This window comes from Lissotriton vulgaris, chromosome 8 (genome assembly GCF_964263255.1).
Source record: "Lissotriton vulgaris chromosome 8, aLisVul1.2, whole genome shotgun sequence".
Lineage (NCBI taxonomy): Eukaryota > Metazoa > Chordata > Amphibia > Caudata > Salamandridae > Lissotriton > Lissotriton vulgaris.
Window position 1 is genome coordinate 573,605,136 of NC_141696.1, and position 23,659 is coordinate 573,628,794.

A 23,659-nucleotide genomic window follows, 5' to 3' on the forward strand; every position below is an offset into this window, starting at 1 on the left:
GTAACACAACACACACTGCTACCGAGTCGGCATTGGCAGCTTTGGCGGCTTCAATTGCCTCAATGAGAGAAGAAATTCGTAGTGATTTTTTGGTTTCTAAATCAAACCAAAACGACATTCGCTCATCTTGTGAAGCTTTGGAAAGGAAAGTAGATGGCTTGGGTGAAAGAACGGAGGCATTAGAGAGCACAGTGGGAGCAGTAAAAGCCAATCTTGAAGCAGCTGAGCTAAAAATCCACAACCTACGCAAGGAGGGGGATGCGATGAAAGAATGGAATCTTTAGAAAATTTCTCACGTAGAAACAACCTGCGTCTTCTCAAAATACCGGAGGGGAAAGAAGGCGGGGATATTAAGAGTTTCGTTGTAAATCTTCTGAAGGAAGCTTTGGATCTCGAGGAAACAGTTGAAGTGTTGGAGAAAGACATCCAGAGGATCCATCGTGACCCGTTTCGTCTTAACGCAGGCAGGTCTAAACCTCGGAAAATCCTTGTTAACTTCCTGACTTATGCCTTAAAGGAGAAAATACTCAACACTGCGCTCAAACTTAAAACTACAAAATGCTCTGAATTCCCTTTTGAGATCCGCTCTGATCTATCCAAGACTACACTTGACAGGCAGTGGGAGTTGGGACAGAAGATGGACAGTTTTAGAACGGCTGGTGCAACAGTCCAGATGAGGTTCCCGGCCTACTTGCGCATCATGTATAATAATAAGATGCATAATGTCAGAACACCATTTGAGGCGGATGAGCTCCTGGAGTCCATCCAGAATCACTCTCAGGGCAAATGTTGAACGACTAGGACCCTCCCCTCATCTCAGTTTACTTGCCCTTACTCAATAGGCTGAATAACGAAATATTTAAGTAAGCATCTTGTGAGCTTTTGGGAACCCTCACAAAAAAAAAAAAAAGAAGGAAAATGGTAGAGGGCTCACCAAGGAATAAAAGAATAAAAAAAAGGGGGAGAGGGAGGGGGGAAGAATGAAGAAGAGAGGAAAAGAGAAAAAAAATACATATATAAGTAAAAAGAGGGAGGAGAAAAAAAAAAAAAAAAACTTTTTTGTGTAGATAAACAAATAAATAAAACCCACACTATCTGGAGAATGTAAATAACAAATCAACAGGGTGAAGGTGATGGTGATGGCGATGGTGAAAGCACAAGATAGAACAATGTTCTTTTTCCCAGATAATGTTAAGGAGTGCAATTTCGTGTTGAGAGCAGAGCTCAGATCAGCGCGAACTGGCCCATCAACTGGCCGGAGTAAGTACGGATGGGTTCTTCAAAGGGGTGGGGGGGGGCACAAAAGCATAAAAACTCAAAATTATCCTCAGAAGCTTGGCCCTTCAAAGCAGATTTTTCTTTTTAATAGTCCGACTGCCTTAAATAAAATAACTAAAATAACTAAAAGCAACAAAGCAATAAACACTAAACTGTGTGGAATGGAAGTGTATAATGGGAAGGAAAAATGACATCGATACATTTTTTGTCTTGGAACGTGAATGGTCTGCGCGTACAGGGGAGAAGAGAACGCATTTTACAATATTTGCGCGATTCCCCGGCGCAGATCATCATTATCCAAAAATCACATCTTTTAAAAAACGAGGCAGATGCAATTTTAAAAAAACAAAAATGGATTGACGTATTCTTAAGCACCGACCACAATGCAAATATAAGAGGAATTCTCTTAATTTGCAAAAAATCAGCTAATGTGCGGATTCTTGAATTCAGAGAGGACAATTGTGGAAGATGGCTCATAGTTAACCTCCAAGTGAGTTGAAGGGATGCACACCTTCTTTTTCTTGTTAATTTCATGCTTCCTGTTTTCTCCTGCCTTTGTTCAGATTGCGTGCAGAGCGGTTATATTCGGCCTACCCCACTGCCGTCAATTAGAATAAACTGTTAGGAATGGGGCTGCTTCTCGCCCCCTGTAACCAATCGCACAGCGTCATGCCGCTTTTAGCGTGCATATGTATTCGAAGGTTGTTTAACCATTTATCCGTGTTAATCCATATTTATCACCTTATTTTAAACTTCTTCATCACTTTTTTCAGTTCACAGAAACCGCTGATAATGCCAATTTTCAGTTTTCTAATACTCTATTTGTGCCGATCCGGGCTTTTCAAAAGAATATGAGTAGTGCGTTGTTCATCACAAGCAGTCTTTATTTAACATTAAAAACCCAATGCATTTCGGGCCAATCCATGCCCTTCTTCGGGGGTCACTGCAATTAATAATGACGAGATCAACATTAGCACAATTATTCTTACGTACATACAAAGTAACAGTTTAAATTTATCCATCCTGCACTCATTTTACCGTGGCTCATTAGCTTATTGCTTTTCTCCCCAGGTGACATGACCCTCGTACGCCCTTCCCTCTCTTTTAACAGTCTCTCAGTGTCACTTGTTTGTCTAATGCTACGATTAATTCTTTCAAGGTAGTGCCCATCACTTTACTTCCCCTCGACCTATTTTTTCTCCAGCCCTTCGGTTTACATACAGGAACTCTCCTTTTACATACAAGTTTTGCTCAAAAAACATTACCGCTGTTCTCAAAGCTTATACAAGCTTAATGTGCTCCCTTGCATCGTCTTTATACTACTTATTAATGCCTCAGCAAAAACTGAAATGTTAAACATTCCCCGTGTTAGTGCCTTACAAATGAAACAGCGTTTCCCTCGCCCCGCTTCCCTCATACCTGCTGTGATTGTAAGTTAAAACCTCTGGGCTCCATCACCTCTCTCAGACTGTGAATTGAATGCTTGCTCACACCTAATTATTTAAATTGTGATGCTGGCGTGATTTCCCTCCCAACTGGTTACGTGTTTCCTACCGCCCACCCTGACGTACGTTCCATCTTATCAAAACTACATCTCCCAACATGCAAGTCCACGAGTCAAAGTGCATAATTCCCTTTTTAAAAACGTTGCTGAAAAACTCTACCACAGTACGTTATTCCATGTGTTGATTGACAAGTGCAAATTTGAGTCACACTTGTGATGAACTAAGATCTTCCGTCAGTTTCTGTGTTTTAATGTTCTGTTTCATCTTATTCTTTCTTCGTTTTTTTCGGTGGGTGCACTCCCTGGGTGGGGTTATAGTATGAATGTCCAAGTGAGTTGAAGGGATGCACACCTTCTTTTTCTTGTTAATTTCATGCTTCCTGTTTTCTCCTGCCTTTGTTCAGATTGCGTGCAGAGCGGTTATATTCGGCCTACCCCACTGCCGTCAATTAGAATAAACTGTTAGGAATGGGGCTGCTTCTCGCCCCCTGTAACCAATCGCACAGCGTCATGCCGCTTTTAGCGTGCATATGTATTCGAAGGTTGTTTAACCATTTATCCGTGTTAATCCATATTTATCACCTTATTTTAAACTTCTTCATCACTTTTTTCAGTTCACAGAAACCGCTGATAATGCCAATTTTCAGTTTTCTAATACTCTATTTGTGCCGATCCGGGCTTTTCAAAAGAATATGAGTAGTGCGTTGTTCATCACAAGCAGTCTTTATTTAACATTAAAAACCCAATGCATTTCGGGCCAATCCATGCCCTTCTTCGGGGGTCACTGCAATTAATAATGACGAGATCAACATTAGCACAATTATTCTTACGTACATACAAAGTAACAGTTTAAATTTATCCATCCTGCACTCATTTTACCGTGGCTCATTAGCTTATTGCTTTTCTCCCCAGGTGACATGACCCTCGTACGCCCTTCCCTCTCTTTTAACAGTCTCTCAGTGTCACTTGTTTGTCTAATGCTTCGATTAATTCTTTCAAGGTAGTGCCCATCACTTTACTTCCCCATAGTTAACCTCTCCATACATGGGCAGAAGTACAATCTAGTTGGATATTACGGTCCTAATACTGATGACCCATCTTTTTTGGAAACAATAAGGAACGATTTAACAATCACCTCTGGCCCCATAATTTGGACAGGGGACTTTAACGTTATTTTGAACCCGAAATTAGATAAAACCATCTATAGTAGCAGGTATAGCTGTCAACCCCCTTCAAAATCTAGACAGACTCTAAAAGGGATTATGGAGGACCTGGGCCTGGCAGATCTATGGAGAGAAAGAGCCGGCACTAAACCAGGGGTATCTTATAGGAATCTAAAATACAAACATACATCATGAATAGATTTTGCACTGTTTAGCTACTGTCTCCAAAACTCCATAGCCAGTATTAAGTATATACCCTCTCATCTATCCGATCATTCAGCTCTGTCTTTCATCTTAATACTTCAAGCTCAAAAAAACCATCCCTCCTGGTCATTCGATCGAACCATTTTATTGGTCCCGGAGGAAGTGACATACCTCAACTCCGAAGCTAGGATGTTTTTAGATAGCAATTTGCACTCGACCTCCCTTGCTTTAATTTGGGAAACTCTTAAGGCATACCTGAGAGGTTGCATTACCAATAGAGCTTCCTTTATGAGGAAAAACTATCTATTAAAAATCCAAAACCTAGAACAGGAGATGGAGACAATTGAACAAAGGCTTGGGGGCACAACTGGCTCACTACAAGATCAAAAAAATATGTCAGACCTCAGAAGTCAGATAGAAGATATCCTACAAGAAAGGGTCTCAAAGAAATGGGAGGCGAGTAAATTGTCCAGCTTTGAATTCGGAGAAACCGCAGGCAAGATTTTAGCCTGGAGGGTTAAAGCAGACCAAGCAAAAAACCACATAAGAGGGATTATGGTTGCGGGGGAAAATCAGCTCAGGTCATCAGATGTAGAAATTAGTACTGCCTTTACACAGTTCTTTGCGGAAATATACAGGGATGACATTATAGATGACCAACAGGCAAGGAAGTCATGGCTGGATAAGATATCTCTTCCACACTTATCGCAAGCGCAAAGCGAGGCAATGGAATTGGACATCTCAGAGACAGAGGTTAAAAAGGCCATATCCGCACTAAAACATGGCAAAGCTACAGGTCCTGATGGACTCCCCGGAGAACTGTATAGAGCCTTGGCCGACACAATTGTCCCTACCCTGACGGCCCTTTTTAACGGTATCTTGAAGGACGGTAATGACCCACCTCAATCATGGAGCGAGGCAACTATAGTCTTGATCTTAAAACCTGGAAAAGATCCAACACTATGTGGGTCTTACCGCCCTATATCATTGTTGAATAATGATTACAAGATATATGCCTCCATTTTAGCAGCTAGATTGGGATCAGTAATGGGGGAAATAATCCATCAAGACCAGAAGGGATTTATTAAAGGGCGTCAGCTCTCCGACCTAACATATGATCTAGTGGGGGCAATTGACATCGCCTCAGCTTTTTCTATCCCGCTGGCAACCCTCACCCTAGACGCGGCTAAAGCTTTCGACAGGGTAAACTGGCCCTATTTAAACGACGTTTTAAAGAAGGTCAACTTAGGGGAGAAATTCTGTCGAACAATAAAGCTTATATATAGATCGCCAACAGCACGGCTTCTAATAAATGGCAAACTGTCTGAATCGCTCAGGATCTTTAGAGGTACAAGACAGGGCTGCCCGCTTTCCCCCCTCCTCTTCAATCTATACATAGAACTGTTTGCGGAAGTTCTCAGACGAGAAGATTCTTTTCCATCTTTTAGGTTCGGGGAGTGGGAAAAGCGGGTAGCCTTGTACGCAGATGACATCTTGGTCTTTACCTCAGACCCGGAGACCGCACTCCCAGTAGTCATTGAGAAAGCTGAAGACTGTAATGATGGGAAGTCCACACGTAGATTAGTATTTAGTGATGCTTTATTCTAAGATGTAAAGGGAGACCCCACCAGGAGCATCTGACATGGTGCTCAGCCCAGCCAACTGTGATCTGTCAGGCAGATCACCAACATTCTATTAGATGCATCACATTAACATTCTAATGGAGGTAGAGAGGGAAAGCATAGGGAATGACAAGATACTACATTATCCTCTCTCCTTAACAGAAAACAAAAAGCTTAAAACAGGAACGGAGAACTGGAGAAAATGAAGACAAGTAGAATGAGCGTAAGCGGAAAAAGAAGAACAGAAAAGAGGAACAACTAAAAAAGAGAACAAGATAGGAGAATGGAAAAAAACGTATAAACCATCCACCCTTCTTACACCATATAGACCATCCTCTCTTCTCACAGAACTAAAGGAAAAGACCAAAGGAAGTAAACAGCAACGAAAAGAACAATAGGAAAAGTAGAGGTGAAACCGCACGAGAGCACTATTACCACTAAGCAAAATACAATAATGTAAAGAAAGAGATAATAGTGCAAGAGAAGTTGCAATAAAAGTACATAGCATCTAAATACATGTAAATCCGAACATATTTAGCATAAAAGTATAAAAGCACATAAATAGAAGGCATAAGCTAAATATGATGTAAAACTTTTAAAATCTAAATGTGAAGGAAAAATACAATAATGCAAAAGGACTATAAACCCTAGCATAGCTCCTCTGAAGGAGACTAAAAATACACCAAAGCATAGCTCCACTGAAGGAGACTGAAAATACACACACCCAAAAGGGCACAAAAACCTTGTAAACAACTAACGTAGCGTCAGGTGGGACTAAGACCCACAACAGCAAAATGGGACATGAACCCCATAGCAAAAACATGTCATCAAGTAGATGGGACTGAAACCCACTACAACAAAGAAATGGGACTGTAACCCATCGCAAAAACACATAACCAGCGCAAGTGGGACTAAAACCCATTGCAAGAAAAATGGGACTAGAACCCATAGGAAAAACATTGCAATGTAAGCAAAAGGGACTAAAACCCAATGCAAAAATTAAACATGTGGGACTGAAACCCACAGTTAGCAAATGGGACTATAACCCAATGCCAACACGTAAATAATACAGATGGGACTAAAACCCACTGTAAGTAATTGGGACTCGGACCCATTACAAACATTTAAACCACACAGGTGGGACTCAAACCCACTGTGTTGAAATGGGACTAGGAACCCATCAATAGAACACAATTAATAAGACAGATGGGACTAAAACCCACTGTAAATATAGCAAACACATTATGCCAACAGGCACATGTACCTGTAAATAAAACATAATACCATGAAGAACTCAATATGACCCTGAAGCGAAAACAAACTTTTAACCCCCATTTCTATGTTAAAACATGTAAATGGTGTGCCTGTCACCGGAACAAAGTTGACAAGCATGTTTAATCCACCACAAAATGCTTATACTATAATGTCATTGGTGTGCCTGTCACCGTGTTGTAGTGCAGGCAAAGTGGAGGCAACACTGGAGCTCGATTTATGCTCCCGAAAAATTATTCTTAAAAGTGATGGAAACTCAGAGATTCATTACAGCGCTCAGAAGACTCCGTAATATCCTTTGAGAAAAAAGTACAGTACCTTAGGATAGCCACAGCGCTCCGTTAAAAACAAAAGAGATTACTTGCCCAGCTGTCTGCTGCATCGGGGAAATGTAGATTTGTGAAAGGCTGAAAGAACATACGCTGGGATCAAAGGGCTTGATCAAAAACAGACGCCGAGTAGATCAGGGAGAAAGCGTCATAGCTTAACTCAAGCTGACTAAATTAAATTTTATTAACAAAGGGACAAACATCGTGGTTGGCAAAATGAAACAGATACTGTCATTCACAGGATGTCAGAGCTCCAAAACGCTGTGGTTGGCAGAACATCCGAAAATGGAGGCACGCTTACTGACGTCATGCCGAGTGGCTCATGGCGCGTCCAAGTACCACACACGCTGATGCTTCAGAGAGGATCCAAAACGGCGTCACAGAGAGTCAGAGGGCAGCAGGTAAGAGCGCGAACACACGCGCTGAATTTTAAATGGGTGAGGCAGTTAAACTGTCAAAGGCTTAAGTGGCTCAATTGTCGCTCGATTTTCACTCGATTTTCACTGAAAATCATGGAAATAATGTACAAAGAAATCTCCACAAAAATTATGTTATGGATGGTGGTAAACGGGTACAGCAAGCAGAAATTACCTAACCACATCCATTGCTCAGTCAAAAACATGGAACCAGCTTTGTAGATAAAAGTCTCCTCCTGGCAAAGACTTTAAATAAAAAGCAAGCAATAAAGAAAAGTCAACACTGCTTAATGTATCCATGGTTAAACAGTCACACATCTTCCCAGAGAGATACAGCTTACTCTCACGTGAAGGAACAGCACAGAATGAGCCAGGAACTGACAAGATTAGGGTTTTTTCTTGATGAAGCAGCTCCAAAACCACAAAAAAAAACACATTCCTTGTAAATAGGACGTTGGCTCTCCTTGAAAGAAGAACAAAATACAAAATTGCCCAATCAAATGCTTACCCTCATGTGAGGAATAAACGTGAGTCCCAAAGTCACAACAGGCACGCTTACCCAAAGTCAGGGCACAGCTCCATTTTAAAATTTTTAGACTCACTGTTACACAGGACGACTGCCAGACTGCTGTGGGCGACCGGTTGTAGGTCACTGGTGGGGTCATGCTGGCAGTTGGGGTAACTTTTCTTGATGCTTGAGGACCTTCCATGGTTTCTTGTTTCTTTTCTTAATTTCACACAGCTTGAAGTTCTTCCAGACTTGACAGGTGTAGGTTCTTTCTTTAGATCGTCGCCATGAATGTAATGATGGGAAGTCCACACGTAGATTAGTATTTAGTGATGCTTTATTCTAAGATGTAAAGGGAGACCCCACCAGGAGCATCTGACATGGTGCTCAGCCCAGCCAACTGTGATCTGTCAGGCAGATCACCAACATTCTATTAGATGCATCACATTAACATTCTAATGGAGGTAGAGAGGGAAAGCATAGGGAATGATTTGGCCGTATCTCGAGCTATGAGATAAACGCCTCCAAAACAGACATTATGGCATGGAACATACCTGACCTACGGTTAAACACATCAAACTCAATGAGATATTTGGGAATCCGGATAGTGCAAGATATCGCCCAAATTGCCCAAGTTAACCTTGAGAGAATTCTTAAGGAAATTAAAAAATCTTTAAAATCTTGGGCTAATCTCCCACTGACTATCCTAGGCAGAGTAAGTCTGTTAAAGATGTCAATCCTTCCCAAGTTTACCTTCTTATTTAACACGATTCCCCTCGCCTTAGATAAAACAGCGCTAGAGAAATGCCAGAGAGAGTTTAACTCCTTCGTGTGGGGATATAAGTCAGCAAGAATATCTTGGAAAAAGCTGAGGAGGAGGAGGGAAAAGGGGGGGCTATCCCTGCCCGATTTACAATACTATGCGTGGGCATTCCAACTATCCCATTCGAGAATGCTCTTAAAAGTGCCATCCAATACATCAATAGGTTTCATGTTCATGGCAATGCTGATTGGTGCTGGCCTACCAACTAATGGCTACATGTTTAAGTTTGGAGAACAGAAATATTTCAAGAAAGTTAAATTAAAAACTCTCATATCCCAAGCGAAGCTATGGTCACATATAAGGAGGAACCTGGGTTTGTCATACTACTCTAACCTTGCGCCCATCTGGGAATCCCCAGGGCTCCCTCCTTGCTGGGATGACAGGCTTACTACTCCGTTGAGAGAAGGAGGGATACTAACATGGGGAGAAGTGTTGACAGGTGACTCTCTGAGGCCCTGGGAGGATTTGCGGGAGCAGCGGGGGATAGAGCTCTCGAGGTTTAAGTTTCTACAATTAGATAGTTGGGTTAAGGCAACAAACAGGTCCGGGGTATCATTAGGGAAGCATAGCATCACTGAAGAGAAATTGGTAGCGCAATCTGCAGGGGGTAAAGATGTCTCGCAGTGGTACTGGTGCCTGCTAGAAGAGATAGACGGAGATTTCACCCTCCCGGAACAACTATGGGGCTCAGATCTGGGGGCCCAGAGCATTGAGACCTGGCAGAATTCCTGTACCCTACTATATAAATGCGTCAAACCCGCATGGCTGGACATTTCTGTTCTTTGCCATACTGCTTGCAAGAAGAGAGATATGCAAGGTCTGGATTGAAAATTCAGCACCAACTCACGCAAACTGGCTGTCGTCTCTCTACGCAACCTCTAAAATAGATTTGAGGAGATCAGGTGGCGAGCGTTGCCGTATCTTTTGGGACGTTTTGGTTCGTTGGAGACAATAACCAGGGTTTTTTTTTTTTTTTTTTTCCCCGGTCCTATGATTATGCCTTGAAACTCCAAGAACTAGGCCCCCCCCCAGTCGGCTCAGAAGGGCTAGTTCAATTGAATAAAACATCAAGTTTGGAGTCTTTTCCCACGATACTCTTCGGGCCATCTCTTGCCGAGTTCCACCAAATAGAGTATAAGATGCAGAGGAAACTCTGCACCTTGATTAAGTGGTTGGCAGTTGGAGGCTAAATAAGAGTGGGTCAGGCAAATGAGGATAACAAAAAAAAAAAACTATGTTGATACTGGGCGGACATCAATGGGCAAAAATGGACGGTGGGCAATTGCAGAATGGAGCTTTAAAGGAAAGAATTTGACGCTTTGTACAGTCTATGGAGCTAATGTGGATGATCGAGAGTTTTGAATGAAGTAAATTTGGAATTGGCCACTTGGTGACAACCCGTGGTACTATGTGGAGATATTAATATCAATTTGATGAACAGAGCATTGCAGGATGGGGCTGATAAATATATGGGGCGTAAACCTAAAGTTTATAGGGCTTTGCATAATTTAGTGAGTGATCAAGGGCTGGTGGATGTGTGGGGTAATTTGAGGACACAGGATAAGTGGGTTTACATTTTATTCTTATCCCCACATGAAGTTGGTTAGATTGGACTACTTTTTCGCCCCAGTGTCTCTACTGGTTGGAGCTACAGTGAGTGTTTATCCTAGGGTCTCATCGGATCATGCTCCCATAGTACTGGAGATACAAGGAGGTTCAAATAGACCTAAATGTCCAAACTTTACGTATGATTGGAAGCTGGGGTTTAACAATGAGTTTAAGGATCTTATGGAAAGGTGGATTCGTTTTTTTTTTCAGAATAATAAAGGAACGGGCACTGTGGGTATAGTTTGGGATACCTTTAAAGCAGGTTTTCGCTGTGAATGTATGAGCTTTAGTTTCTGGCAGCAAAAGAAATTTAAACAAGAACTAGCTATGTTATATGGACATTTAATTCAGTCTGAAATCTCACTAACCAATGGTGTTGTTAGAGGTTTGAATGATTTAGCAGATTTAGAGAATAAGGTGGCAGTAGATAGAGCGAAGGTGTTGGGTTTCTGGAGCGTGGAGAACGCAAGAAAGTATTTAACATCTAGAATGGAAAAACATGAGTATGGTGAAACAATTGGGAATAGGTTGGCTGTCCAGCTACGGATGAAGGAGTCGGCCAGAAACATTCAGGCGATGAAAGATGTCATGGGCGTGTCCCATTCTGATCCTCAGCAGATCCTTAAAATTTTTCTGCAGTTTTATTCTGAATTATATGCACAGCAAAGGGGGATAGGGGATGGATTAGACTGGGTGGAAATGCTCACAGTGGGCCTAAAAATACTAGATCCTATACTAGCTCAGGAACTTGAATCCTTAATAACTGAGGAGGAGTTGGAAATAGCAGTTAATAGTCTTGCTTTTGGTAAAGCTGCAGGCCCTGACAGAATACCTAGTGAGGTTTATAGACAGTTCTATAAAATTATTAAGAATGAGCTGCTAGCTGTTATGCAGATGCCCAGGCGGGCTTCCCTCCCAGTTCATGGTCAGACGCTACGATAGCGGTATTTTGCAAGAAGGGTAAGCCGCCGGACCAGTAAGGATCCTACCGTTCAATATCTTTACTAAATGCTGACATTAAAATTGACTCTAAAATCCTTGCCAATCGACTATCTGAGTGCATGGTGTCTTTAGTATCACAACAACAGCACTCTTTCTCAGACAGGCTCCCAGTCTCCTTGCTTTTAGAAAATATCTGAAAACGTGGCTTTTTACTAAATAAGTTCTTCCCTTTCTTATCTGCCTGCATTTTAGTTGTTATGTTGTTGTCTTACTTGCCGATATTCTTCGTCAAAGCGCCGGGATGCTCCCTGGAGTAGCCGTGCGCTATAGAAGAAATAAACTAACATAACATAACATGGTTTTATACCAAAAAGAGGAACGGTAGAGCATGTTAATAAGGTTATCACACTATTTGATATGGCAGATGTGAATAAAAACGAGCTGGCGCTTATTCTACTTGATGCTGAAAAAGCGTTCAATCGGGTCCAGTGGAGTTATATGTGGAGACTTATGGAGGAAATGGGATTTGGATCAAAATTTATTGTTGCCTTACAGTCTCTTTATTTAATCCCCACGGCTAAGATTTCTGCTATGGGCCTACTTTCGGATTCCTTAAATATTGCACGGGGAACTCGACAAGGATGCCCGTGCTCCCCCCTTTTGTTTGCCTTATATATTAACCCCTTTATTGAGTTATTGAGTCACAGCTACCTGATCCCACCTTATCGTGTGTCTGAATACATTTTTTCTGTTTTTGCGTATGCGGATGACATTGCTGTGGCAACAATTAATCCAGGCACCGCTATTAAAGAGATTGAACGGTTGGCGAAGGAGTTTGGAAGAGTAGCGGGATACAAATTAAATGAGTCGAAAACTCAGATTTTATGCTCGGACTCATTAGCTTGGCAGGACGAGAGAGTGGTAAAAGAGGCTATGTATTTAGGAATTCAGTTAAAGGCTAATATGACCGAGTTAGTGGAAGGTAACTGGAATACACTAATGGCTAAAATTAAGAACTCTCTGGATAGGTGGGAACGACTATATCTTACCATTATTGGACGGTCAAATATTATAAAAATGAACGTACTACCAAAGATACTTTATTTGTTTAGGTCAATACCTCTAAAAATCACCAAAGATAGGATACAGGCTCTACAGTCGGTGTGTGGTAAATTTATTTGGAGCCCAGGTAGACCTAGACGGGCAATGAAATATATGACATTACCATCTGCTAGGGGAGGGATGGGGGTGCCTGATTTCTTTCTATATTAAGTAGTTTGTTTTTTACTCAAGATGAGGGTATTCATAACGGGGGAGTCCGCTGAGGACGCGGCTTCTGCCCCCTCTACTTTTGAAATGCAGTTAGGTTCAATTGCGAAACAATCATTATTTATTGAGCCAGATGGGAGTTATTATAAACGGACTCATTTTAAGGTAGTGGTTGCTGCATTTAAGGTTTGGAAATGGTTTGCCAATACAATGGCAATAGGGAAAATGTCTTATTATACTCCTTTTAATACTTTTAGGCTTCTTCCAGGGATATTTTCAGATGAGATGGCAATAAAGTGGCAGAGGAAGGGGGTGAGAATGTTAGGTGATATGTATAAGGAGGATGGGACTTGTAAATCATTTGGGGCCAGATGTAGGAGCCCAAATACCGGTCGGTAACGGCCGATTTTGGCCGTTACTGACTGGTATTTGGGAATGGACATGTAGGTTGCATTGAATTTACAGAATCGGTATATTTACTGATTCGGTAAATTTACCGATTCTGTAAAATACCGAATCGATAAATTCACCTAATCGGTATATACAGATGTAGGTGGCACTGAAAACAGTGCCACAGGCCATTACCGATTCGTTATTTACCATGTATACTATTACATGGTAAATAACGAATTCCATTGTACATGCACATTTGTGCATGTACACCTGTGCCATGTGGCACACAGACATGCCCTAAGGGCATGTATGTGTGTCACATGGCACACAAGCCAGTAACAGGGGTGCAACAGGGTGTCAAAGTGACACCCTGTCCCCCTTGTAAAATCGGTAATTTTACTGATTCGGTAATTACCGAATCAGTATTTGCTAATGAATCCAATGGGCTTCAAGGCCATAGGAATCAATGGCAAATACAGATTCTCTAATTACTGAATCGGTATTTACCGAATCTTACAGATTCGGTATTTTTACCGAATTTTTTACCTACATAGCAATTACCAAATAGTAAATACCGAATTGGTAAAATTCGGTATTTACCATTCAGTAATTTGCTATTACCTACATCTAGGGCCTGATGAGTTGAAGGATCAATTCTTTTTTCCCAGGAATTTTTTTTTTCAATTTTTACAAATACGGGATTATTTATTTCGACAAAGGGTGGTCTTTCAGAAAAATAAAGCAGTTGAAGGAGTTAGGAAGCAGGTAAAAATAGGAATGTTATACCAGTTACTGCTTACTGGAAAAAAAGGGATGACCTAGACAAAGTCAGGTTGAAATTGGTGAGCGCACTAGAGGATCCCAAAATAGTTATAGAAGATTTGCTTTTGTTATCCAAGGAAGCATTAATGTCTGCAAATTTAAAAGCCCAATTTTTTAAAACTTTGTTTGACTTATACTACACTCCGATTCGAATGGCAAAATGGGGAGATGGGAATGATGGTAAATGCTTTCGTTGTAAGGCTGACGATGCAGATAGTATACATATTTTTTTCAGTTGTGTAAAACTTCAATGTTTTATAACAGGAATGCGAATTTGCCTAGCCTTGGTGTTGGTAAATTCCAATTCTATTACGGACTCGGAGGCGAGGATTATGCCATTCTTTCATCGCTTTATTCTCTACAGCAGCAAGAAAAAATATAACACAACTACTTTTCCCATGAACATTTGGGGGAAAGAATAAAGTCAAACATGAGTCCTATTACAGTGTCCATGTACAGGTGTCTCCCATCATGCTCCACTGTACTTGTCTCCTCCTCTTTCTTCGCGCGAAGCCAGATCATCCGTCCACTCACGCATCTTGATTAGAATTATCTGCTCCTGCAAAAGAACATACCATCAGATCCATCCTATATCGATAGAACATCAGCTGTAAAACAGGAAGAGCAGTACACCACAGAGCCATAAGCGCACATTCGAAAAAGAACATAAACGCTTTACTTACATTGCATACGGGGAGGGTACACTTCCATGAAGTCACTGGGGGGATAATCCTCGCCTCCGAGTCCTTAATAGAATTGGAACTTACCAGCACCAAGGCTAGGCAAACTCGCATTCTATGTCAGGACCGGAGGCTTCGGATTATGCCAGTTCAAAGCTTATCGACCACCAATCTGGCCACATCAATAACTGGCTTGAAATAGAACCTCTTGAACGTGGAGTCCGAGGACCAATCGGCCGCTCTCATCAGATCCTCCAACCGGGCCCCAAGGCCAAAAGCTTTAGACGCCATGGCACCTCGCGTAGAGTGAGCCCCAAACTGTTTAGTATCAATCCCCGCCTCCTGCATGATCCAACGCACCCAACGGGCGATCGTCGGTGAAGTAACTGCCTTATACGGTTTACGCAAGGCAATAAGCAGCTGTCGTTCGCCCGGAGGGCGAGTATCCTCTGTCATATCTTCATAAGCACGGAGGCACTGCACCACGCACAGCTTAGGGGAGTCCTGAAAAGCCGGGTACGAAATGACCTAGTATTTGTTTTGGTCCGCCTGCTGACGGTAAAGGAAACTCCTTCAGGAGAAAAAACCCTGGCCGTTATATCCAACGCTCGCACGTCCGAGACACGCCTGCAGGACACCAGGCACAACAACATGGCCAACTTAGCCATCAACTCTTTGCGCGTTAAAAACCTGTTCGGTTGCCAGGAAAGGAACAAATTCAACACTCTGTTCACATCCCACAGGGCGGAATGCCGAGGCTCCGGCGGCAGGGCAAGCCGTATACCCCGCAAGAGCCTACAGACTAAGGGGTGTTCACCAACCGGGGACCCTTGAACCAGGTCGTGCCCCGCAGACACCACCGACCAGAATGTATTGATCGATCGATAGGCCAGGCCCTGATCAGACAGTTCCGCCAGGAAATTCAAGACACGCACTACAGGTGCCCCCACGGGATCCAAACCCCGTCGCACACACCAACGACTCCACCGGAGCCAAGCCGATCTGTAGCGTTTGGTCGTGCTGTCGGCCCAAGCCTTGGAGAGCAAGTCCTCTGCCGTTCTCGAAAGGCCAGGCAACGTTCAGCGTCGCCGGAAAGCCTCCACGCCATCAGGCGCAACGAGCCCTCCAGGACTAACCTGTGCGGCGCTCCCTCCGGATTAAGCAGAATGTGGGGAGACTGGGGGAGTAGGATCGGAAAATCCCAAGAAAGTTCCAGAAGAACTGGAAACCAAACTTGCGACCTCCACCACGGAGTGATCATCACTACCTGCGCCGACTGGCGTCGCAACAACGCTGACACTCGCGTTATCATTGAGAATGGTGGAAACGCATACCCCTGTATTCCTGACCAGTCTTGGAGGAACGCACCCGTCGCCTCCGCCAGAGGGTCGGGGCGCCAGCTGAAATACCGCGGAAGCTGGTGGTCTAAGCGGTATGCAAACAGGTCCACCGAAAACGGGCCCCAAAGGTCCGAGAGCTCCGCAAACAGGGTAGGGTCCAGCTTCCAAATGCTGGCGTCCAGGATATTCCTCGAGTGCCAATCGGCCACTTCGTTCTGACGGCCCGGCAAATATTCCGCCGTAACCGACACCTGGCGGTCCAGACAAAAGTGCCAGAAATCCCTGGCCAGGTCCGCTAACATCTTGGACCTGGTACCGCCCAGGTGGTTGATATAACGGACCGCTGACACGTTGTCCATCCTCAGAAGGACGCAGGATTGTACTCTGTCCTTGGTCCAACATTGCCCTGCGAAGGAGCCCGCTAGCAACTCCAAGCAGTTGATATGCAAGGACTGTTCGTGAGCAGACCAGGCGCCACCCGTGGAGAAGTCTCCGCACCGCGCCCCCCAGCCGGAACGGCTGGCGTCCGACTCTATCACGATATCTGGGGCGGAACCGAAAATCGCACGGCCATTCCAGGCTTCCACGTGCGTAAGCCACCACCGCATTTCGTCCCTCACGTCCTCCGACAAAGGAATCAGCTGAGAGTACGTCAGGCCTCTCCGCAGGTGGTACGCCTTCAGGCGCTGCATGGCGCGGTAATGAAGGGGTCCCGGGAAGATAGCCTGGATCGAAGAGGACAACAGGCCCACTAGCCTCGCCAGGTGGCACAAGGAAATCATCCGCTTCGCTAGGGTTTGTCGCAACTCGTGTCTGATCCGCGCCATCTTCCTGGCTGGCAGGCTCAAGGTGGCCGCCACCGAGTCTATGGTGAAACCGAGGAACGTAGCGCACTGCATGGGAACCAAGAGAGACTTCTTCTCGTTGATCACGAACCCCAGGCCTTGCAAAAGGTTGACCGCCGACTGCAACTGTGACCGCAGTCTCTCGGGGCACTGGTCCATGAGCAGCATATCGTCTAGGTAGACTATCATCCTGACCCCCTGAGCCCGCAATGCCTCTACCACCGGCCGCAACACCTTTGTGAAGCACCACGGTGCTGAGGAGAGCCCGAAAGGAAGAGTGGTAAACTCGTAAACCTGGCCGTCCCACCTGAACTGGAGGAAACGCCGATGAGGGGGAAAAATGGGAATCGTTAGGTAAGCGTCTTTCAAGTCCAGCCTGACCATCCAGTCGGACTGTCGCAAGACGTCGCGCAGGAGATGTATCCCTTCCATTTTGAAATGCTGATACACCAACCACTCGTTGAACTCCTTCAAATTTATCACGGGGCGACTGCCCCCATCGACCTTGTCGACTAAGAAAAGATTGCTTATAAAACCTGAGGGGTGCTCGCAAGCGCAACAAATCGCCCCTTTTTGGAGGAGGGCAGCGACCTCTTCGCTCACCAAAGCCGCATCGCGCTGGGAGAAGGTAATGGGGCGAGGACGCTGTAGCTGACACGGACGGCCATGGTACTCCATCTGGAAGCCCTGAACCGTCTGCAGCACCCAAGCATCGCTGGTAAGGGAGGCCCATGCAGGAAGAAACTGCGCCAAGCGCCCCCCCACTTTCAAGCTCGCGGAAGGCAGTACACTCACCTCGGCCCCCGCCTTGCTGTTGGCCACGCTGACCACCACGACCTCCGAACTTCCGGCCTCTCGTGGGGTAGAAATTATTGAACCTGGCCTTATCCTGGTACTGGCCACGTCCGGAGCCTTGACCTCGATCTGAGCAGGCGCCCCGGCCGAACGAGCGGCCCCTGCCTCGTCCGGCCTTGTCGAAAACCCGGGGCGCGAAAACCTTTTTAATATTGGACTGGGCACGATCCAGGGACGTGAAGGTGGCAACAAACTTCCCCAGTTCTTTGATGAACGGTTCACAGCACCCGCCTCCGACGAGGCGAGGTCGCCCAGCTTGGGATCCACCTTGATAAGCAGGGAGCGCCTCCGCTCCGTAGAGAGGGCGCAGTTGGCGTTGCCAAGGAAAATAATGGCTCTCTGGGCCCAGTTGGAAAGAACCTCCGGGGAAATCGCGTCACCCGGCACCTTGGCCTCCTCCGCCATGTCCAGGATCTTGGTAAGGGGCCCGACAGCATCCAGAAGCTTGTCTTGGCAAGTGCGCCAGGACCTGTCGATACCCTTTTGCGGGTCCTTGACAAATTTCTCTAGGAAGGTCGCCATCTTCGGATCGATGTCCGGGGTCATGGCCACCTTGCCTTCCAACGACGGCCGGGGACACTCCGCGCGCAGGCGGCTACTAGCATCTTTGTCCACCGGCTTCCTCAGCCTATTAGCGACATACTGGGCCACTTTGTCACACAGGACCCACTCTGATGAACGGGGGTGGACGATATCGTCCGGGTCCAGCATGTCCGACGGACCAGCGGAGGATGAGGGCTGAGAAGGGAGCCACGACCTGGAAGAACAGGCCTCCTCCTCCGAGTCCGGAGAGTCGTCGTCGTCGCGCTGCGGGTCCGGAGACATCGCAGGTGGAGAAAGCGGTAGAGCCTCCGAGGGAAGAGGAGCGGGAGGCTGTGCGTCCTCCAGGGCCTTGAAGGCACTCTTTACCCTAGCGAAAGCCACCGAATCAGTGCAAGGCTTCTTGGGAGGAGGGGGGGTAGGGGACGAATCTGGCCCGGAGGCCGGGACAGGCGCCGGAAGCAAGGCGGCAAACTTGGCATAGGCCTCGTCCAGGCGCGCCGAAAGACGTTGCTCCAGGGGGACCATAGCCTGGTCGACCGCGCGGTAGATGGAGTCGTCGACCGCCTGGTAAAAGTCATCGTCCAACGGGACATAGTTCAGGGGGTCCTCCTCCGGATAATTGTCCGCGCTCCCCTGCATAGCGAGTTAAATTAGGCTCTAGCAACGGGACGGCAGACAAGGCCAATGACCCTCCTCAGGGCGCTCTATAGTCTGGGGAGTCCCAGCGATATGGGTGGCCAGATGCAGCCCACAGAGTCTTGGGGCGCCTCCCGGCAAAGCGTCCCCACAGCACAATTACGACCCCGTAGGGTGTTCGTCAAAGGTACAACCCAAAGGGCGTTCAGAAGCAAGGGAAAACCTAATTGCGACCCTGCAGGGTGTCAGAGCCGGGAGGCTAGGCACGGGTCCGCTGGTGACAGGAGCGCGCCAGAACACTCCAGAAGCTTCTGGGAGCGCCCCTTCAGCAACGAGACACCGGCCCCTGGTGGCCGCGCCACCACACCGCACACTACTGGGCAAAGATCGGGTAAGGAGCGCACTAGGCGTCCAGCGACCAATCAAGGGAATCTGTGGAGAAAGAACAGAAACCCGACACCCGGCCCAAAGGCCAAAGGCACCACACAGAAACCCAAAACCCAGGAGAGAAGGAAAAAACTAACCTAACTTGCTGCGAGCAGCAAAGAAAGAGGAGGAGACAAGTACAGTGGAGCATGATGGGAGACACCTGCACATGGACACTGTAATAGGACTCATGTTTGACTTTATTCTTTCCCCCAAATGTTCATGGGAAAAGTAGTTATGTTATATTTTTTCTTGCTGCTGTAGAGAATAAAGCGATGAAAGAATGGCATAATCCGAAGCCTCCGGTCCTGACATAGAATTGAAAAGTTTCTTGCTCATGTAATAAAAATGCCTGTAGATATAACACCTGTTATGATGTTGTTGGGGAAAATATCGAAGGATCGGTCTCTGGAGCCATTGTATCAATATAGGCATTTTATTTTCTTTGCTATGACTGTTGCACGGTTATGCATAGCTACTGATTGGTTTCAGGAAAAACCACCTGATTTTCATCAATGGCGCGCTAAAATGTATAGTTTATTTAAGTTGGAGTGGGGTCTCTTTTCAATTAGGGGTTTGAGGAAAAAGAAATTGGGTATAAAAATCTGGAGCGCGTTTCGGCATTACTTTGAGGATTGAAATGTACAGAATAATTGATGGAACAATGAAAGATAGGGGTTCAAGTATCGTGGGCAGAATGAGATGTTGGATTATTATTTGAACTCTCTTCGCTGTAATTAATTTGTAAATGTATATGAATTTTTGATTTTCTTAACTTGTTTGTGCAATTTGCTGTGAATGTATAAATAAAAAAAAATAAAAAAACAGAGGATGTTTGGGCTGTTACACAAGGTTGATTTGAAGATCCAGCCAGAAAGTGTCAGAACAGCATATGTAACTGGATATTTAAAGTTATGAAACTGAAGAGCCAGTGCTGTATAGCTTGCGTATTCTAGATTCACATGCTGCACATTAAACTGCGGTACAAAAGGGGGTGATGATGGACGGAGCATTTGAACCAATCAAACTTTCACACCCAGTCAAAAGATCTGGGTTTGATCCAACACCGTTCTTTAGCCCACTCTGCCACCCCAGTTCAGACATGGCTATATGCAAATCAGTCTGACCCTGTGCCTCATGGGAACAGTCCAGCCTGAACTGCCAAGCCAAGCCATGCCTTCCCTGGACCGGAAACAAGCTTCTGAGGACCCGTTTCTGGCATTCCAGCCGTCTTCAGGCCGGCTTGCTTGAACCCAGTGGCAAAGTGAGCAAGGGACTCACGTCTGAGCATACCCTACCCTACTTATGGTGGCCAAAAGCGGTACAAAAGGGGGTATTGATGGACGGAGCATCTGAACCAATCAAACACTCACACCCAGTCAAAAGATATGGGTTTGATCCATCACCTTTCTTTAGCCCACTCTACCACCCCAGTTTAGACATGGCTATATGCAAATCAGTCTGACCCTGTGTCTCATGGGAACAGTCCAGCCCGAACTGCCAAGCCATGCCTTCCCTGGACCCAGATCTTTTGACTGGGTGTGAGTGTTTGATTGGTTCAGATGCTCCGTCCATCACCACCCCCTTTTGTACCGCTTTTGACCGCCATAAGTCCTCGGAAGCTTGTTTCCGGTCCAGGGAAGGCATGGCTTGGAAGTTCAGCAGCCCTTTAATGGAATTTTTCAACCTATAGTTAATATGTTAAAAACCAAAGTACATGTTTCAGATCGCGTCGCATTGTTAGATGAAAAAAGCCAGTAATTTCTGAAGTTGTCTTGCCTACGTAGTGAAAAGGAATATGTTTAACCGTATCACTTTCCTGTTTTTTGTGGGCAGGTAACCCATGTTTTCCAAACCCTTGCAAAAATGACGGAACGTGTATGCAAGTGAATGGTCATTATGAATGCCATTGCATAAACGGAACTCAAGGTGTAAATTGTGAAAGAGGTAAGCATTTCCAATTTTTGTTTCCATTCTGCTCGGCACTCTAGTGCTTCGTTTTATTTGTAATATGTTGTGCCTTATGTTATCTCCTTGCCTGCTGCTCAGCCAGTATGTATGTGATGTCTGTGTGGAATGTTGAATGCTGGATGACAGAGTGAATGGAATGTTAGTGTGCCTGGTGTGGATGTGGAATGACAGTTGATGAGAGAGGGCTGAGCAGTGACCATCCTGTTCCTGGTGGGGTTTTCCTCCTGTTCATCTTACTTGAAATAAAGAGCTTCAAGAATCTACCTGACCATTCATCATTTCATTCACTACATTTTGGCGACGTTTGAAGAACTTACAGCGTGCAAGTTACTATTTACAAGCGAATTAAGGTACCTTCAAGCAATACAATTAAGGTAAAGGACTTTTACATTTCTAAACTTTTTATGCTGCCTGGCACTTCGAAACCCCACCAGTGACCCCAAAATCGGTCGCCCTAAACTCTAGTAAGTGCCAAATCAAGGTCACAAACCCAATGAGATTTGTTTGACCTTTAAATTAAAAGTACTGTTTAGAAGACTGCCTAACGAGTATACTTTAAAGACTATTTATTGACAAGTGCTGTTCTGACACTCGCTTACTTGCTACTAAGAAGAGAGGAAAAACGAGTGCTTTTCATTTTAAATATTCAGATGTGAAGAAGTTTGAGAGGAAGACATTTTTAAAAGTGTCCAAAATACAGTTTGCTGCAAAGAGGAAAAACGAGTCATTTCTATTGAAAAACGGGTGATTTTCATTAAAATTCTATTGTGTGGAAGTCTGTAGTTAATTTGGTAAGATTAGATGAGCGATCTTACTTTCCAACTGCCAACTGCCTTGATCTTTCACACGGAGAGCTCCTTCCACGGTGAAGCCATCCTGCTTATGATGACGTATGAGAATCTTTGCCTGCGTCTGGTCGTGAGGGGTGCGTGTAACGTCATGACAATCTTTGCCAGCCATCTTGGTGTTCGTCTCCATGGCAACACGATACAATGCTACGCCACCCATCTTGAAGACGGACCCCATGTTGCGTCACTCCTGACTAACGGGGCTGTGAAGCGCGTTCTTCTGACGCTCTGCCAGCGCTGGTATTTCTCAGGTCACAGCGCGTTTCTCCTTGTACATTTCAGCACGTCTTCACGCTTCCATTACAAGCCCCCCGTTTCCATTCCAATCTTGCTCGGACAGCGCGAGGTAAAAGAGGAGAACATACACATTTGGGGCATGGTGAGAGAAGCGCAAGCGTTACTATAAGAAGTCTCGAATATTGCCGGTTTCTGTCACGCTGAGCACAGTGATTTCCTTTTGATCGTGGGCCTCTCGTACCTTGAGGTGTCGCAGGGAAGCACAGACGTGGCAAATTCTTCCTTTATAATGGAACAATAATGTCAGTGAAATGGTTATTCTATGACTCCGCTGGAATGTATGTTCTTTGTGCTGTTTCTTTAGTTGTGGGATGCTTTAGTTATGGTCTTACTGCCATCTTCTGGATTGAATTGGTACTCTACTTGTCATTGTTTCATGGAGCTCATATTTATACATGGGGCTCATTTTCTTACTACTTATAGGTTATGTTGTAGGTATTTCAGCAATTTAAATAAGACTGTAAGACTTTAGTAACTGATACAGTTATATCCCTAAGCCTGCAATGTTATATTATTTATACAGCAATTCATTTTGGGCTGCCTTTCAGTTAGTAAGGTTGCAGTGATGTTTAAATAATTTATACAGCAATTTATGTAGATGTTATATTTAAAGTAATTCTTACAGCAATCTAGTAAGTCTGCTGTTCTGCGTTTATTATTATTTTATAAATGTTTATGCAAGGCTGTTTCGTTTCAGTGTTTTATACAGCTATTCTTTTAAGCCTGTGTTACTTCCAATGCTAATTCAGTATTTCAAATAGTCCGTATTACGTTTGATGCTTCATACATTAATTCAAGTCTGTGTTACTTTCAATGCTTTTTACAGTAATTCAAGTCTGTGTTACTTTCAATGCTTTTTACAGTTATTCTTATAAGTCTGTTATACGTTTATGCTTCATACAGTATGCCTGTGTTACTTTCAATGCCTTATACAGCGATTCAAGCCTGTATTACTTTCAATGCTTGGTACAGCAATTCCAGTAAGTCTGTATTACTTTCAGTGCTTTATACAGTAATGAGTCTGTATTGCCTTTATGATTTAATTAATTGTTGTTATTTACATGG

At 44.7% G+C, this 23,659-nt stretch overlaps 1 protein-coding gene across 2 annotated transcripts in view; it reads left to right on the forward strand.

Moving 5' to 3' along the window:
* The window catches only part of LOC147697735 (coagulation factor X-like), a 333,359-nt gene that overhangs the window by 73,510 nt on the left and 236,190 nt on the right, over positions 1 to 23,659 (forward strand). For both annotated transcript variants that reach the window (XM_086934407.1, XM_086934406.1), the window contains exon 4: positions 21,315 to 21,425. In XM_086934407.1, coding sequence (XP_086790533.1) covers positions 21,315 to 21,425 — 111 coding nt within the window. The remainder of the gene's footprint in view (positions 1 to 21,314; positions 21,426 to 23,659) is intronic.